This window comes from Dama dama, chromosome 24 (assembly GCF_033118175.1).
Source record: "Dama dama isolate Ldn47 chromosome 24, ASM3311817v1, whole genome shotgun sequence".
NCBI classification, from domain to species: Eukaryota; Metazoa; Chordata; class Mammalia; order Artiodactyla; family Cervidae; genus Dama; species Dama dama.
Window position 1 is genome coordinate 9006608 of NC_083704.1, and position 17156 is coordinate 9023763.

General features: G+C 41.6%; 1 protein-coding gene across 1 annotated transcript; it reads left to right on the top strand.

Moving 5' to 3' along the window:
- Positions 1 to 9294: 9294 nt before the first annotated feature.
- On the top strand, positions 9295 to 10541 carry LOC133045539 (serine/arginine-rich splicing factor 3-like). The gene has a single exon (XM_061127653.1). The coding sequence runs from the start codon at positions 9382 to 9384 to the stop codon at positions 9874 to 9876; it is 495 nt and encodes a 164-aa protein (XP_060983636.1). The 5' UTR covers positions 9295 to 9381; the 3' UTR covers positions 9877 to 10541.
- The last annotated feature ends 6615 nt before the right edge of the window (positions 10542 to 17156 follow it).

A 17156-nucleotide genomic window follows, 5' to 3' on the forward strand; every position in this document is an offset into this window, starting at 1 on the left:
TTTGTTTTGTTTGCCTTAAATCTTTTTCTCCTGTTATGATTTGTGGGATTTTGAGCCAGAGTGGTGATTAAAAAGCCTATGTGTTCTATGGGCAATATTAGCTAGAATCTCAAAATTTATTCAAACATAAAGGTGTGTGAAGGCAGTCCATTGGGTGAGAAGGCAAATATGTAATTACTTAACTCTTTTGAGGAAACAGCAATATTTGAATATTAGTACTTTTCTCTTTTGTTCTGTCCTTGACCTTGAGTTGGCTGTTTCGTCCTTCCTGAAGGTTGGAGAGAAGCTGAATGATTGTATCCTGAGTGGGCAGCCACACTCTTCAGTGAAGACAGTGCCGTCTTAAGCAATGGTTACCATGAAGTAACATTACATGTTATTCTGGTACAAATTCAGCTATACCAGTTCAACAGAAGAAGAACTTGCAAAAGATGCCCCTTTGCCCCATTGGGTTCCATGTATGCCCTCCTTCAAAGATTTTTTTAAAACACAAAGCAAAATGAAACCTAAATGAATCAGTTCTTGGCTTTTGTGCTTTCAAGGACATAAGTGCAAGAAATTTATAGATGAATTAAGAGATTTTTCAGTGGTCATTTTGTCTGGGCTTAATTTTTGTTTTAAAGTATCATCTTAGGCCTTATTTGTCTACTGTAATCATCTTAGTTTACTACCCAGAACCAAAAGATTGAATGTTTCCTTATTCTGAGGCTGTATGGTGTTATAAAAGAAGTTGAGTCTTGTAATTCATCCAACCTTGGGTTCAAGTTCTACTTATACCCTAGTGAACAGGTGACACAAATTTCCTGAATCTTTGATCTACTTGCCTCTAGGGCATCCTTGGTGTCTCAGATGGTAAGGAATCCGCCTGCAATGTGGGAGACCTGGGTTTGATCTCTGGGTTGGGAAGATCCCCTGGAGGAGGGTGTGGCAACCCACTCCAGTATTCTTGCCTGGAGAATCCCCATGAACAGAGGAGCCTGGTGGGCTACAGTCCATGGTTGCAAAGAGTTGGAAGCGACTAAGCATAGCACAGGGTGATTACAGTTGGATCTCTCTGATCCAGGGATTGCACCCAGGTCTCCCAAATTGCAGGCAGATTCTTTACCATCTGGGCCACCAGGGGAGCCTCTGATTACAGTTATAAGCTACTTAAGCACTGTGAAATGCTACAAAAACTGTAGATTCTTAAAAGATTAATTTGTTGGACCCATAGCTGAAAGGTCACTTATTATTTTTTGTGGATCACGTATCTCATTATTTTCAGGATTTTGATGTAGGCCCAAGAATATTAGTTCACAGTTACTTCATGTCATTCTAAATTTTTATAGGTATTAATTTGTTTAATTCTCAGAAACACTCTGAGTTAGTTACAGTTTAGCATCCTTATTTGTTTCAATGAACAACTTTTTAAATATTTATTATTATTTATTTATTTACTTATTTGGCAGGACTGGGTGGGTTTTAGTTGCAACATATGGGATTTTTTTTTTTTTTAGTTGCAACATGCAAATTCTTGGTTGCAGCATGTGGAATCTAATTTCCCAATCAGGGAGCAAACCCAGGTCCCTTGCATTGGGAGCATGGAGTCTTAGCCACTGGTCCACCAGGGAAGTCTATGTCATTCTTACTTTATAGATAAGTAAAATAAGGCCCAGAGAGGTTATATAACTTACCCAAGGTCACTACACTGCTAAGATTAGAGGTAGAATTTGAATGCAGAATAATCATAGCATTTCCTAGGCTGACTTAAGGGAAAAGATGAGCTCTACCTTTTTCTTATGGAAAACTATGGAAAATTTGTACTTACTTCTCATATTAACTTAGTGGAAAACTTGTAAGAAAGTTCTTCTGGGAAGAATTTGAAATACATAGCTTGCATTCTCGGTTTATAAATTAAAGAAAACTAACTCAAAACTAGTTTAGTCAAAAGGAGGGATTTATGAGAACTCAAAGAGTGGTTCAGACAGGAAAGAATCTGCCTGCAGTGCAGGAGATCTGGGTTTGATCCTTGGGTCGGGAAGATTCCCTGGAGAAGGAAATGACAACCCACTTCAGTATCTTGCCTGGAGAATCCCATGGACAGAGGAACCTGGCAGACTGTAGTCCATGGGGTCCCAAAAAGTTGCATACGACTAACTGACCATCTATCACTTTCACTTTAGAAGAATGGTTGGCCCAGCAAACTGAGGGAAGGGCAGCAGTGCAGCTGGCCTCAGGAGCTGCTGGCCCCGGGGAGCTGGGTCCCACAGAGCTTACTTCCATGCTGCCTTTGCGTGCACATTGGCAGTTATGTTTCTGGCTGTAGACAGTAATCCTGCTCAGTGCAAAAATCAGTGCTGTTGGTGACCCGGCTTTAACACTTGTGAGACTTTAGCCATGTGAGAGGGCTGATTTTTCTTCCTAGATTCAGTTTAAAAAATCGCAGGAAGGAATTTGAACAGTTAACAGTAGCCTGAGGGTCAAGGCGTGAAGAACATAGCTTTTCCTGAGGCATCCTTATAGACTTGGTGTTATGGAGGATGCAGGCAGGTGAGTTAGTTAGGAATGCTTTTGGCTGCAGGTGACATAGTAATATCAATAGTGAAGGCTTAGCTCTTATTTACTAGTACAGCAAAAATCTGGAGTTAGGGTTGAACCTTGATCTCAAAGACAGCATTAGTGACCTTCTGTCTTCTCATCCTGTCTTCCCTATTTGGGCTTTTCACATCCTTGCTTGTTTTCTCTTCATCATAAGATCACTGCCAACAAGGTCTGAGGTTCATGCACATATTCAAGACAAGAAGAGAAGTGTTTGCATGGTTAGCAGAATTGCTTCTTTCTCCTATCTCTTTCACCTACTTGGTTAAACTTATTCCTAAATATTTTATTCTTTTTGATATTACTATAAATGGGATTGCTTTCTTAATTTCTTTTTCAGATAGCTTGTTTTCAGTGTACAGAAACAACTGATTTTTATATGTTGATTTTGCATCCTGCAACTTGACTCAGTTTATTAGTTTTAACCAATATTTAGTGGTGTCTTCAGGGTTTTCTATACATGAGATAATTTATTCTATAGCCAAGAGACAATTGTACTTTTTCCTTTCTGAAATGGATACCTTTTAATTTATTTTTCTTGCCTAATTGTTCTGTCTAGGACTTTCTCTACCATATTGAATAGAAATAAAGACAGCAGGCACCCTAAGATCAAGTTATGATCTTAAAGGAAAAGCTTTGAGCTTTTCGCCATTGAGTATGATATTAGATGTGGGCCTATCATTACATTTCTTTTATTAAGTTGAGGTACAATCCCTTTTTATCTAATTCATTGAGAATTTTTACTACAAAATGATGCTCAATTTTGCCAGATACTTTCTCTGCACCGATTGTGATTATGCGATTTTTATCCTTCACTTTGTTAATGTATTGTATCAACATTTATTGATTTGTGTATGTTGAACCATCCTTGCATCCCAGGGATAAATCCCATTTGATTATGATATATGATCTTTTGATGTGCTGCTGAAAAGACATTATTAATTAGCTAAAGTAATAGTCATTCCCGCCTTTCCATGCTACCCAGACAGGGCTCCATACAGAGTTATTCTGGATTCCCCTCATAACTAAAAGGGGAGGAGTCCTTGATGTCCTGCAAATGAAGGAACAGGATGTCCTCAAATTCCTTGTGGCAGGAACCCACTTATGTGGCACCTACCTTGACTCCCAAATGGACCAGTACATACAAGAAACATGGCGGCGTCTCCATCATGAATCTGAAGAGAACCTGGGAGAGCCTTCTGTTAGCAGCTTGTGCCATTTTTGCCTTTGAAAATCCAGCTGATGACCGTGTCGTATCCTCCAGGATGCTGCTGCCACTGGAGCTACTCCTGTTGCTGGCTGCCTCACTCCCAGAACCTTCACTAACCAGGTTCAGACAGCCCACCAGGAGCCACGACTTCTGGTGGTTACTGACCCCAGGGCTGACCGCCAGCCTCTCACAGAAACCCCCGTGTCAGCCTGCCTGCCTGCTAGTGTGTGACTCCGAATTTCCTCTGCACTACCTGGGCATTGCCATCTCACGCAACAACAGGGAGTGCCCTCAGTGGGTCTGATGAGGTGGACGCTCGCCTGGGAAGTTCTGCACATGTGTGGCACCATCTCTCATGAACACCCTTCAGAGGTCATGCCTGATCTCTTCTTCTAAGAGATCCCAAAGAGATTGAAAAGGAAGAGCAGGCGGCAGCTGAGAAGGCAATGACCGATGAGGAATTTCAGGGTTAATGCACCACTCCAGCTCTGAAGTCTACTCAATCTGAGGTAGCAGATGGTCTGAAGGCATGCGGGTGCTCTCTGAGCCTAAAGAAAGCAAGATGTTGACAGAAAAAAAAATGAAGGCACAAAGAAAGAAAAAGCTATCACATACTCATAGTTTGGAAGAATTAATATTGTTAAAATGTCCATACAACCCAGAGTGATCTGCAAATTCAACTCAACCTCTATCAAAATTCTAATTTGCATTTTTCACAGAAATAGGAAAATGGTCTTTAGATTTATACAGAACCCCAAAAATACCCCCAAATAGCTAAAGCAATCTTGATTAAGAACAAAGCTGGATGTATCACATGTCCTGATTTCAAACTGTATTAGAGGGCTATAGTAATCAAGATAGTATGGTTCTGTCACAAAAACAGACACATAGATCAGTGAAACAGAATCAAGAGCCCAGATATATACCCATGCAGATACAGTCAACTGATTTTCAACAGAATTATCAGGAGTACACAATATGAAAAGTAATAATCTCTTCAATAAATAGCATTGGAAAACTGAATATCCACAGGTTAAAAAAAATAAAATTGGACCTTCATCTCACGCCATAAACAAAAGTCAACTCAAAATGGATTAAAAGTCTTAAATGTAGGCTCTGAATCTATAAAACTCTTGGAAGAAAACATTGCGGAAAATCTCCTTGACATTGGTCTTGGCAACGATTTGTTTGAATTTAACACCGAAAACACAGGCAACAGAAGCAAAAATAAACAACTGGGACTACATGAAATGAAAATGTTTCTACATAGCAAAAGAATCAATCAAGATGAAAAGGCAACCTATGGAATGGGAGAAACTATTTGAAACCATGTATCTGATAAAATGTTGATATTACCCTTACACCTAAATAGCAAAAACAATCTAACAAACAAAAACCAAAACCCAATTAAAAAATAGGCAAAGGATCTAATTAGACTTTTCCCAAAGAAGAGATACAATTGGCTAACAGGTACAACAAAAGGTGCTCAACATCATTAATCATCAAGGAAATACAAATCACACCTTTTAGGATGGCATTTATCAAAAAGACTAGAAATAACAAGTCTTGGCAAGGATAGAAAAAAGAATCCCTTTTGCAGTGTTGATGAGAATGTGAATTGGTACAAGCGATGTGAATTGGTTACCAATGAGAAACAGTATGGAGGTTCTGCAAAAAAAAAAAAATTTAAAAAAGAACTACCATACAATCCAGCAATTCTACTTTTGGGTCTATATCCAGAGGAAATAAAATCACTACCTCAAAGAAATGTCTGCTGTCACATGTCCATTGCAGCACTATTCACAATAGCCAAGATACGGAAACAATCTAAGTGTCAGTTGAATGAATATATAAAGACAGTATGGTATGATACACATACACACACACAATGGAATATGGTAGTCTTAGAAGAAAATTGTTGGATGAACCTGGAGGACATTATACCCGGTGAAATAAACCAGACAGAGAAAGACAAATTTTGCATGATCTTATAAGTAAAGTTTTACCGAAAAAAGAACAGAAAGGCCAAACTCACAGTAACAGAGAGTAGAATGATGGTTCCTAGAGGCTGGGGCCCAGGGGAAATATGGTAGACTTTTTGTTGTGAGGAGAAAGAAAGTGGAATGGTGGTTGCCAGTGGCTGGGTGGAGGAGGGTGAGAGTTATTGCTAATGGGAACAAAATTTCAGTTTTGCACAATGAAAGGAATCTGGAGATGAATGGTGGTGATGTTTGCACAATAACATGAATGTGCTTAACACCATTGACATGTACACTTAAAAATGACTAGGAGGTCAATTGTAAGCAGAAAACAGAAAAAAGGGGAAAAAAAGGAGAAGAGGTGGGTAAACTTGTCCATTGCCATGAGCCTGAGAAGAAGGGTGTTAGGGAGATGTTCCCATAGATGTATAATATAACCATAGATATAATCACCCTAATATATAAAAAGTCCTGGACCTAGACCTGAACAGCTGTAAACTGGCCTCAGGGAGCGGCTGAGCCCGCTGCTCTTGTCTGCTTCCCTAGAGGATTCGAGCCTTTCTGCCTTCAGCCTCCTTCCCTGTGACTTCTCCAGTTCTTTTTTTCTTTCTTCTCCTGCAAAGATGCCAGAAATTGTAACCTTACGTCAAGGCCCATTTCAGTCTGCCAAGTTCATGGTGCCATCCTGTCCCCTTAAATTCATCCCACGCCTGATCACACAACCATAAGTTATGTCATGTTCTACTGGAGACATCTTACATTTTGCTGTTTTGCCCTGAAATTTAGCTTTTGACACCAAGGTGTCTGATGACTCTAATCAGGCTGTAGCTTTCTGAAATTGAACAACGCTTCCTCTATTACTTTGTAAAGATGTAGTAGAAAGCAGAGCACATAATTGGTACTCAATTAACTTATATTGGTTAATTCATCTTTATAAGACTATGTAATTAAAACCCTTTTTTATCCATGAAGAATAATTTTAATCTCTGGCATGCCTCGACAGTGCTTTAGAAGAGAGAGCAGGGGAAGAATTCCTTTAATATACAGCTGTCTTGCCAGCTCACTTGTTTTAGGACTTCTATTTAAATGATATCTTCCTCCTCAAAAATTCTCCTGGTTCATTATTGCACAGGTGATAATAAAGACTATTTTCTCCATTCCACACTCTTATAGGTTTGTATTATAGACCAAACAGTGCTCTGCTTTTCCTCTGTGCTATTTTGGTCCTGCCTGTTTTTGAAGAATTTTCAGTAATGCCCTGGGTTGTCGAATTTTCCTTTCTGTGGAGTCAAGTGACTATTATGCATGGGCAGAAAGGGAAAGAAAAGAATTTAATTTAAGCACTGCAGCTTTTCAAAAGAAGTCAAGTTCTGCTGCTCAGTGTGAAAGGTGAGATGCTGCAAACAGTGGGGCCAGCTATGGACTCTATTTGCTTAGTATTTGATGAATGAAAATGCTGTTTGTACGTGAAGATGATAGAATTTGAAATGGTCCTTTTCTAGCTTCATAATTTTCTTGAGAGTGTGGCTGCATTTTTTGGTATCAATTTTTTTTCTTTTCATCTTTGATGTCCGGCTGGTATTTTGAGACAAGAGTGTGACTATGGAATTGGATTTGAAGGGCAGCACTAAATCATTCTCACTTGGTACTTGACCTTCATCCTAAACAGAATAGATTTCATGGGAGAAATCAGGTTGGGAAGATATAATTTAATTCTGCCACAGGTCAAGCAGAAAGGTTAAGTCCTTTTAAGTTCTTCATTGTATGATACTGCTTGGTGAGCTTTCTGAGAAGGCAGTTTTTAGTACTTGAATCCTTTTGTCCCTGCCCCATGATTTTTATTTAATTAATATACAAACACATTGAAAGTAAGTTTTTCTTCCTAGTGTTTCTTTCTGTATCTTTTAGGAAATGGTCGATTTTTCTGATTTGTGAGTTAACTTGAAAAATGGTATCAATTCTTTGTTGGCAGCTACTTAGCATTTCAAAACGTAAGGCTGTGATGTCATCATTCAAAACCATTATTGGAAATTGGATTTATTTGTTTTACTCTCCCTCTGCATCTCAAAACAAGATGACAAGCAGGGACTATTCAGAATTTTCTTCTCTATCACTCTTCCTAGGGGTTCACATAACCTCCTTTTGACTGTTCCACCCAGGAGATCCCAGCTTCTCCTCTCTGCCAACATCTCCCTTCAGGAAGAGCCTCTGTTCTCTGGCCCTCAGATTTGCCATGTCCACAACACAATGCTAGTGGTTTTTTTCTTTTGAAGGAGAAATCTCGTCTCTGATGGGTGGACTTGGTAGCTGTTAAATGAGAATACTAACCTCCCCAAACTCTTGCTTTGCATAGTTTGTTTGTAGACGTAGTCCTCATTGCATACTCTTGTCATTTCTTTAATTGATAAGGATTATTTTAACCTCTTCTCTGGGCATCATAGCCACATCTTGTACCTTTGCCTTCTGTTGCGTCCCATCTCTGGACATGTTCACGAGAGAGAGCTCTGAACTACACACGGCCTCCTAAGGAGATTTGGGTGTACTGATCTGATCCCTGAGCAGCACCTTTCATGTAAATGTCAGCGTGGTGCTGACACATTACAGCTCCTGTGGCTGTCCAGATGCTGGCCTTTGACTTGGCGATCACTCTACAAGTTCCGATTTGATGTGTTACCACTCACTTTCCACCCACCCTACTCTGTCTGGTTCAAAATGGTTTTTAGTTAACATTTCTCCATCTTTTGTGTATTGGTTTGGAATGTTCTAGTAACTACTCCCTTCAAATGTGACCTCATTTACTTGATAGGTAATCTTTTAAAAATATTTATTTATTTGGCTACAATAGTTCTTAGTTGCCACCCATGGGATCTGCAGCATGCAAACTCTTAGCTGCTGCATGTGGGATCTAGCTCCTTGACCAGGGATTCAACCTGGCCCCCTGCATTGGGAGCCTGGAGTCTTAGCCCCTGGACTACCAGGGAAGTCTTGGTGGGTAGACTTCTTTTGGGGATGATAATGGTCATGGCACCTTCCTTTAAAACTGCAGGTTCGATATCAAGTTCCTTAGTGAATATAAAGGTTTACATTTTGAAGGGCTTAAGAGCGAGATTTTATTAATTTTCTGGAAGGCCTATGGTCACAAAAAGCCAGTAAGACCTGATCTGATTCTGGTATACAGTTTTCTTATAACGAAATAATGATGAAATAGGCATCTCTAAAGCATTTCTGGGCATGCGACTATAGATAAAGATTTAAAAAGGACCAGTGAAGGCAGATATGAAAGGCACAGTTCTCTAGTCAGGGTTTCACCATAGATCTCCTGACCCAGATACAACTCAGAGGCTCATACAAGCCAGCAGTCTCAACATTCCACAGACTAACTCAGTTTTTGAGGGCAGGTACCTTATTCTCTGCTCTCTCCTATGGCACCTGGCACAATGCTTTGTTCCTGGGAGGCATTCTCAAAAACATGTCAAACAAAGTGATGAGTTCAGGCCATTTCGTGGACGCCGGGTGTGCGAGAGCGTCCGGGAACGCTGGGCGGGAGGGGACTGAGAAGACCTAGCCTAGGTTCTGTGGATTTGGACCTCCGCATTTCTAACCCAATATCTCGAAATGCATCGTGATTCCTGTCCATTGGACTGTAAAGTTTATGTAGGTAATCTTGGAAACAATGGTAACAAGACTGAATTGGAACGAGCTTTTGGCTATTATGGACCACTCCGAAGTGTGTGGGTTGCTAGAAACCCTCCCGGCTTTGTTTTTGTTGAATTTGAAGATCCCCGAGATGCAGCTGATGCTGTTCGAGAGCTAGATGGGAGAACACTGTGTGGCTGCCGAGTAAGAGTGGAACTATCGAATGGTGAAAAGAGAAGTCGTAATCGTGGCCCACCTCCTTCTTGGGGTCGTCGCCCTCGAGATGATTATCGGAGGAGGAGTCCTCCACCTCGACGCAGATCTCCAAGACGGAGAAGCTTCTCCCGCAGCCGGAGCAGGTCCCTTTCTAGAGATAGGAGAAGAGAGAGATCACTGTCCCGGGAGAGAAATCACAAGCCGTCCCGATCTTTCTCTAGGTCTCGTAGCCGATCTAGGTCAAATGAAAAGAAGTAGAAGACAAGTTTGCAAGAGGAGTGGTGTACAGGAAATAACTTCATTTGACAGGAGTATGTACAGAAAATTCAAGTTTTGTTTGAGACTTCATAAGCTTGGTGCATTTTTAAAATGTTTTAACTGTTCACATTTGTTTGTCTGTTCGAACAGTGACACAAAGGTGTAATTCTCTATGGTTTGAAATGGATCATATGGGGCATGTAATATCAAGAATTGTTACTTTACAATGTTCCCTTAAGCAAAATTTAATTTGCTTTGAATTTTAGTCTTGCATAGGCTGATAATAAACCTCTTAACTCCTGCCCAGCTAAAGTCAATGTTTAACATTATGGAAATAAAAACTGGCAAAAATTGGAAGATTTTTTTCAACATAGCTGGGATATGGTATGCAGCTGTAGTTAAGCAGTTTTTAAACTGCTGTGAACTCAAAAAACCAGCTGGAAAAATTAAAGCTTCACCCTTAAACTAGATTAGAGGTTTAAAAATCCCACTAGTCTTCACACTGGACAAAAGGTTGTCCAGTTGGTGTAGAATCTAAGAAGTTTCAAGGAAGTTAGTTTACCTTTGCTTTAGGTTGTAAGTTCCTTCTGTGATTGCTGTATATGAATACATAGCTCTTTGTAACGTTCTTTATTTGGAAATCTGAGATACTCAAGATAACAAATGTCCTGCCAGTTTAAGGGTACATTGTAGAGCTGAACTGAGTTATTGTGCAAGATTCTTTTTTCATGCTGTCATTTGTAATATGTTTTGTGAGAATCCTTGGGATTAAAGTTTTGGTTACAAATTGTTAAAAAAAAAAAAAACAAACAAACAAAGTGATGAGTTCAGAGATAGGGTGAGCAGTAAATGAAGTGCAGTATGGATCTTACTGAGCACATGAGGCAACATGGTCCATGATACTGAGGTAGGAGATAGACAGGCTCCAGGCTGAGCAGTTGCAGCTGGTCGACCTCCTGCTGATGCTTCAAGATGGGATACTGACAGGAGCACTGGGACCCGACTGGGTGTGTTCTTGTGGATGTCCCAGCCAGACACATGTACAGAGAAGGCCCTCAACCCAGGGCAAGGACAAAAGGAGGGAGAGAATGCCAGTTGGAATCCATGTTGGTTGAGAGATGCACACCCATAGAGATGATTGGCTAGAGGGGAAGAAAAAAACACAGAAAATTGCCCCTATATAAACAACCTAAGTTGTTCTTACAGTGCTAAACTCACTCCAAGTTGGCCCATGTGATTTTTCACAGGTTCTATGCTTCTAATAAGTGATTTTATCTCTTTCACAATCTTGGTGTCTTTGCTGAATTCTTTCTTCAAAGAAGACAAGAACTGAGGTCCATCTTCTGGCTTTTGACCACCAGGATCAACATGGCTTGGACTGAAAGCCAGATCGAGTCCATTCTGATCCTCACTCCACTGGTTTGCAGCTCTTCTCTGGCCCCATCCCCACTTGTGGGTCTTGGGCCCTCCCTGTGGTTTCTCTAGGGATGATAGTCTGGTTTGCAAAACTTAAACATCACGTGCTAACTTCAAGCTGGAGCAGGCTGCTGTCCCGTGGTTGTACGCTACACAGTGTCTTAAATCCATCTTGAAGAAGCAGACATTTCCAAGTGGTCCAGCTGTCACACCTCCCATCTCCATGCTCTTACCTTGCATCACCATGACAACACACATCCCTTATGAAGCAGTTGGTGCCATTGTCAGCATCCCCCTTAACTACATACTGTGGATATAGATGATTCTACTACTTTTGTCTTTTAACCTTCCTACCAGCTCTATAAGTGGTTGATGTTCTACTTTTGAGATTTGCCTCAAAAATATTTGCTTTTACCAATGAGGATTGTTCTTTCATAATTTTCTTATTTTAGTTGTGGTCTTTTCTTTTTCACTTAGAGAAATCCGTTTAACATTTCTTGTAGAGCTGGCTTAGTTCTGCCAAACTCTTAGCTTTCGCTTATTTATAAAGTTCTTTCTCTGTCCTTCAAATCTGAATGGTACCCTTATTGGGTAGAGTATTCTTTTAGTTTATTTTTCCTCTCATCATTTTAATTATATTGTGACATTCCCTTCTGGCCTGCAAAATTTCTTCCAAAGCAACCTGATGATCTTATAGGAGTTTACTTGTATGTAACTTGTTGCTTTTCACTTCCTGCTTTTAATATTCTCTTCATCTTTCACTGTGGCTGTTTTAATTATATAGTGTGTCTTCGTGTGTATCTCTTTCGGTTCTTGTTTTGGACTCTCTATGCTTCCTCTATGCTTTCTATACCAGACCACCTCACCTGCCTCCAGAGAAACCTGTATGCAGGTCAAGAAGCAACAGTTAGAACCAGACATGGAACAACAGACTGGTTCCAAATAGGGAAAGGAGTACATCAAGGTTGTATATTGTCATCTTGCTTATTTAACTTATATGCAGAGTACATCATGAGAAATGCTGGACTGGATGAAGCACAAGTTGGAATCAAGATTGCTGGGAGAAATATCAATAACCTCAGATATGCAGATGACAACCACCCTTATGGCAGAGAGTGAAGAGGAACTAAAGAGCCTCTTGATGAAAGTGAAAGAGGAGAGTCAAAAAGCAGACTTAAAACTCAATATTCATAAAATGAAGATCATGGCATCCGGTCACATCACTTTATGGCAAATAAATGAGGAAACAATGGAAACAGTGAGAGACTTTATTTTGGGGGGCTCCAAAATCACTGCAGATGGTGACTGCAATCATGAAATTAGAAGAGGCTTGCTCCTTGGAAGAAAAGCTATGATAAACCTAGACAGTATATTAAAAAGCAGAGACATTGCTTTGCCAACAAACTTCTGTCTAATCAAAGCTATGGTTTTTCCAGTAGTCACGTATGGATGTGAGAGTTGGACCATAAAGAAAGCTGAGCACTGAAGAATTGATGCTTTTGGATTGTAGTGTTGGAGAAGACTCTTGAGAATCCCTAGGATTGCAAGGAGATCCAACCAGTCAATCCTGAAGGAAATCAGTCCTGAATATTCATTGGAAGGATAGATGCTAAAGTTGAAGCTCCAATCCTTTGGCCACCTGATGCGAAGAACTGACTCACTGGAAAAGACCCTGATGCTAGGAAAGATTGAAGGCAGGAGGAGAAGGGTATGACAGAGGATGAGATGGTTGGATGGCATCATCGTTTCTATGGATATGAGTTTGAGCAAGCTCCAGGAGTTGGTGATGGACAGGGAAGTCTGAGGTGCTGCAGTTCTTGGGGGTTACAGAGTCGGGCATGATTGAGCAACTGAACTGATACAGATTCTGATGCTTCCTGGACATGGATATCTATTTCATTTTCTAAGTTAGGGAAGTTTTCAGCTACTATCACTTCAAATACATTCTCTGCCCTTTCCTTTCATTTTCTTCTGGGGCCCCTATTATAATACAAAATGTTAGTATGGTTGATGTTGTCCCAGAGATCTCTTCAACTCTCCTAATTAAAATAAAGAAAAAAATATTCAATTCAGTTTGGTTAATTTCCATTAGTTTTCTTCTAGTTTGCAAATCCATTCTTCTATTTTATCTAATCTACTGTTGTTTTCTTCTAGTGTATTTTTTAATTCAATTTTATTTCTTCAGCTCTCTTTGGTTCTTCTTTATATTTTATAACCCTCTGTTAAACTTTGACTGTGTTCATTTATTCTTCTTCCCAAGTTCTTAGAGCATCTTTACAATCTTTACCTTAAATTCTTTATTGGGTAGATTGCTTATCTCCCTTTCACTTAGTTCTTCCTCTGGGGTTTTATCTTTATTCAGGTTTCTTTATTTAGGACATATTCCTTTGTCACCTCATTCTGCCTAATTCTTTGTGTTTAGGTTAGTCACGTTTCCCAATCTTGGAGAAGTAGCGTCATGTAGGATACATTCTGTGGGGATCGAGCAGGAAGCTCCCCCCTTGTCATCAGAGTGACATGATAGAGGGTACCGTCTCCGTGAGTGACGGGACAGAGGGTGCCATCTCCGTGAGTGACGCGACAGAGGGTGCCATCTCCGTGAGTGATGCGACAGAGGGTGCCGTCTGTGTGAGTGACGCGACAGAGGGTGCCGTCTGCGTGAGTGACGGGACAGAGGGTGCCGTCTGCGTGAGTGACGGGACAGAGGGTGCCATCTACGTGAGTGAGGACAGAGGGTGCCGTCTGCGTGAGTGACGCGACAGAGGGTGCCATCTACGTGAGTGAGGACAGAGGGTGCCGTCTGCGTGAGTGACGCGACAGAGGGTGCCATCTACGTGAGTGAGGACAGAGGGTGCCGTCTGCGTGAGTGACGCGACAGAGGGTGCCGTCTGTGTGAGTGACGTGACAGAGGGCGCCGTCTACGTGAGTGACGACAGAGGGGGCCGTCTGCGTGAGTGACGGGACAGAGGGTGCCGTCTACGTGAGTGAGGACAGAGGGTGCCGTCTGCGTGAGTGACGCGACAGAGGGTGCCGTCTGCGTGAGTGACGGGACAGAGGGTGCCGTCTGCGTGAGTGACGGGACAGAGGGTGCCATCTACGTGAGTGAGGACAGAGGGTGCCGTCTGCGTGAGTGACGCGACAGAGGGTGCCATCTACGTGAGTGAGGACAGAGGGTGCCGTCTGCGTGAGTGACGCGACAGAGGGTGCCGTCTGTGTGAGTGACGTGACAGAGGGCGCCGTCTACGTGAGTGACGACAGAGGGGGCCGTCTGCGTGAGTGACGGGACAGAGGGTGCCGTCTGCGTGAGTGACGTGACAGAGGGGGCCGTCTACGTGAGTGAGGACAGAGGGGGCCGTCTACGTGAGTGATGTGACAGAGGGCGCCGTCTACGTGAGTGACGACAGAGGGGGCCGTCTGCGTGAGTGACGGGACAGAGGGTGCCGTCTGCGTGAGTGACGTGACAGAGGGCGCCGTCTACGTGAGTGACGACAGAGGGGGCCGTCTACGTGAGTGATGTGACAGAGGGGGCCGTCTACGTGAGTGACGACAGAGGGCGCCGTCTGTGTGAGTGACGTGACAGAGGGTGCCATCTATGTGGGATGCATGGGTCCTTCTCTGATGGTGGGCAACTCCTGTGGACATGTGGTAGGTGGTGCTTGTCCTTGACTGGTTTTCTGCGAGGTCCTGCCTCCTGTTTTTGCCGTGGAAACTCTTTTCTGCTGGTCAGGTACGTCCCAACAACAGTTGCTCTGTAGGTAGTTGTGGTTTTGGTTTTCGAGGGAGGAGGTGAGCTCCGGGACTTCCTGCTCCTCCATTTTGGCCACTTCTCCTGCATCCTTGATACTGCATTTTCTGATTTAGTCATTCTTCATGTTGGTTGAGATGGGAGAAGGCTGGTGCAGACCCCACGTGTGAGTGTGTAAGGAAAAGATCCCAGAGAGACTGAGACATGTGTGGCATTGAGTTGGTGTGAACACACATTTAAGAATTAATCCCATCATAAAATCCCCTCACTGCCATATCTAAAAGAGATAATCAACAGGGACCTCCTGTATAGCACAGGGAACCCTACTCAGTATTCTACAATAAATGAGAAAAGAATCTGAGAAAAGAAAAGATACGTGTATATGTATGACTGAATCACTTATCTGTACACCTGAAACTAAGACAACATTGTAAGTCAGCTGTACTATAACATAAAGCAAAAATTTAATTTAAAAAATAAAGTAGCAATAAGGGCTCTGCAAAAGAAAGAGTGCACTCCATTAAATGCTGAAAAGGTACAAGAAAGCTGCACGCCAAATGCATCTACTGACTTAAGTAGAAATTCCGAATGAGAAGGCCTAGGACCTCTGAAATAAGCATAGCCCAACACGAACGATAAACCAGAGGAAAAGGCGGTCAGGGAAGCACAGGGCAGAGAGAGGGTGGTGCCTCGTGCCTGCACAGTGTTGCCAGGGTCAAGGCAGAGGCTGCTTGTGTTCCCCGCATGGCATCTGTGGAACCAGACCAATCACCTCACGTCCTTGCATGTTGCCCACTTTTGTGGGAAATCCATTTCCAAAAGGGGGCTGTTTTGCTCTGTTAAAAAAATCAGCCTCCAAGCAACTCATCTGGGAATTTTGAGGAGAAAGGCAAAGCTTTCAGGGAGATGTTTTGAAATCCCTTGAGCTGAATATAATTAGTGTGAACTTTCCATGTATATTGACTGTACATTAAGAGCACCCTAAGCGGGAAATACCTCAAAGACTCAAGTCCATTACAAGAACAAACATCAATTAAAAGTGATATATTTTCCCAGAGAAAAGAGCCAGGAGGCGCAAAGATGCCAGAGTTGGGACTTTTTTCCCTGTTAATTTGTGGGGGGAAAAATGTGCTTTTGGTTGATACCTATTGAAGACTGTTTAGCATAGCATATTTTTGACATTCATGAATGTTCAGAATAGTAATTGAAAATGTTTGGGGTGGTGCCTCAGGTTCTCCACCCACTCTTCTCATGGATTCTTCATTTTTATTTTTAGTGACAGGACTGGAACTTTTTTGTGAAATGGGGGAAGAATATGTAAAAGTCAGGATCCATGGTGTAGCCAGTGTACCTCTGCTTGCGTGTTTTTCTTTGGTATTCTTCTACTGGAAGGATGTATTTATAGACATGTGGGATTGCTTTAGTGAAAAACCTGTTTATGATTCAAGTCAGTGTACCAAAAGGAATTGACTTCCCCCTACCTTTGCGCATGTTTGTTTTCTTCCTGTTTGCCCTTGGTTTTTACAGTCACACGTTTTGCATTGGTGGCACTTGGTAGCACGGCATTGCCCAAAGGACATGGCACTGAGAACTATCAGACCGTGACAACTTAATAACATCTTGGTAATGTGTCCAGCTTGTATCTACTCAGATTCATATGCAGCATAAATTCATTCGTAACTTAGAAAATAAAAAGAAGGAACAGCACCATTATACAGCAGACCACTAATTTCAGGCTTCATTTACACACAAGTAATGCTCTACTGTTAAATAAACATTAAAGAGCCTTCTATTGTACTCAGTTGTAGTTTAAAAACATTGGTCATGTAAAAAACCCAGGCAGTTAATATATTTGTGTTAAATTACATTATTTAATAAAAAGGAGTGTGTGATAAAAGTCAGAATACATTATTGCCTAGTATGACATTTTGTTACCTCTTTAAAATGTCCCAGTAGTATTTTGAGATCCTGTACAATGTTTCATGGACATAGTTGCTAAACAGTATGACATTTAAAGCATGTTTGAATCCCTGAAGGCTGCGTAGCCTTCTCTCTTACTTTGGTTTCTGTTTTACTATCAGAAACCTGAAGAATAGTGAGTACTAATAACAATAAGCTG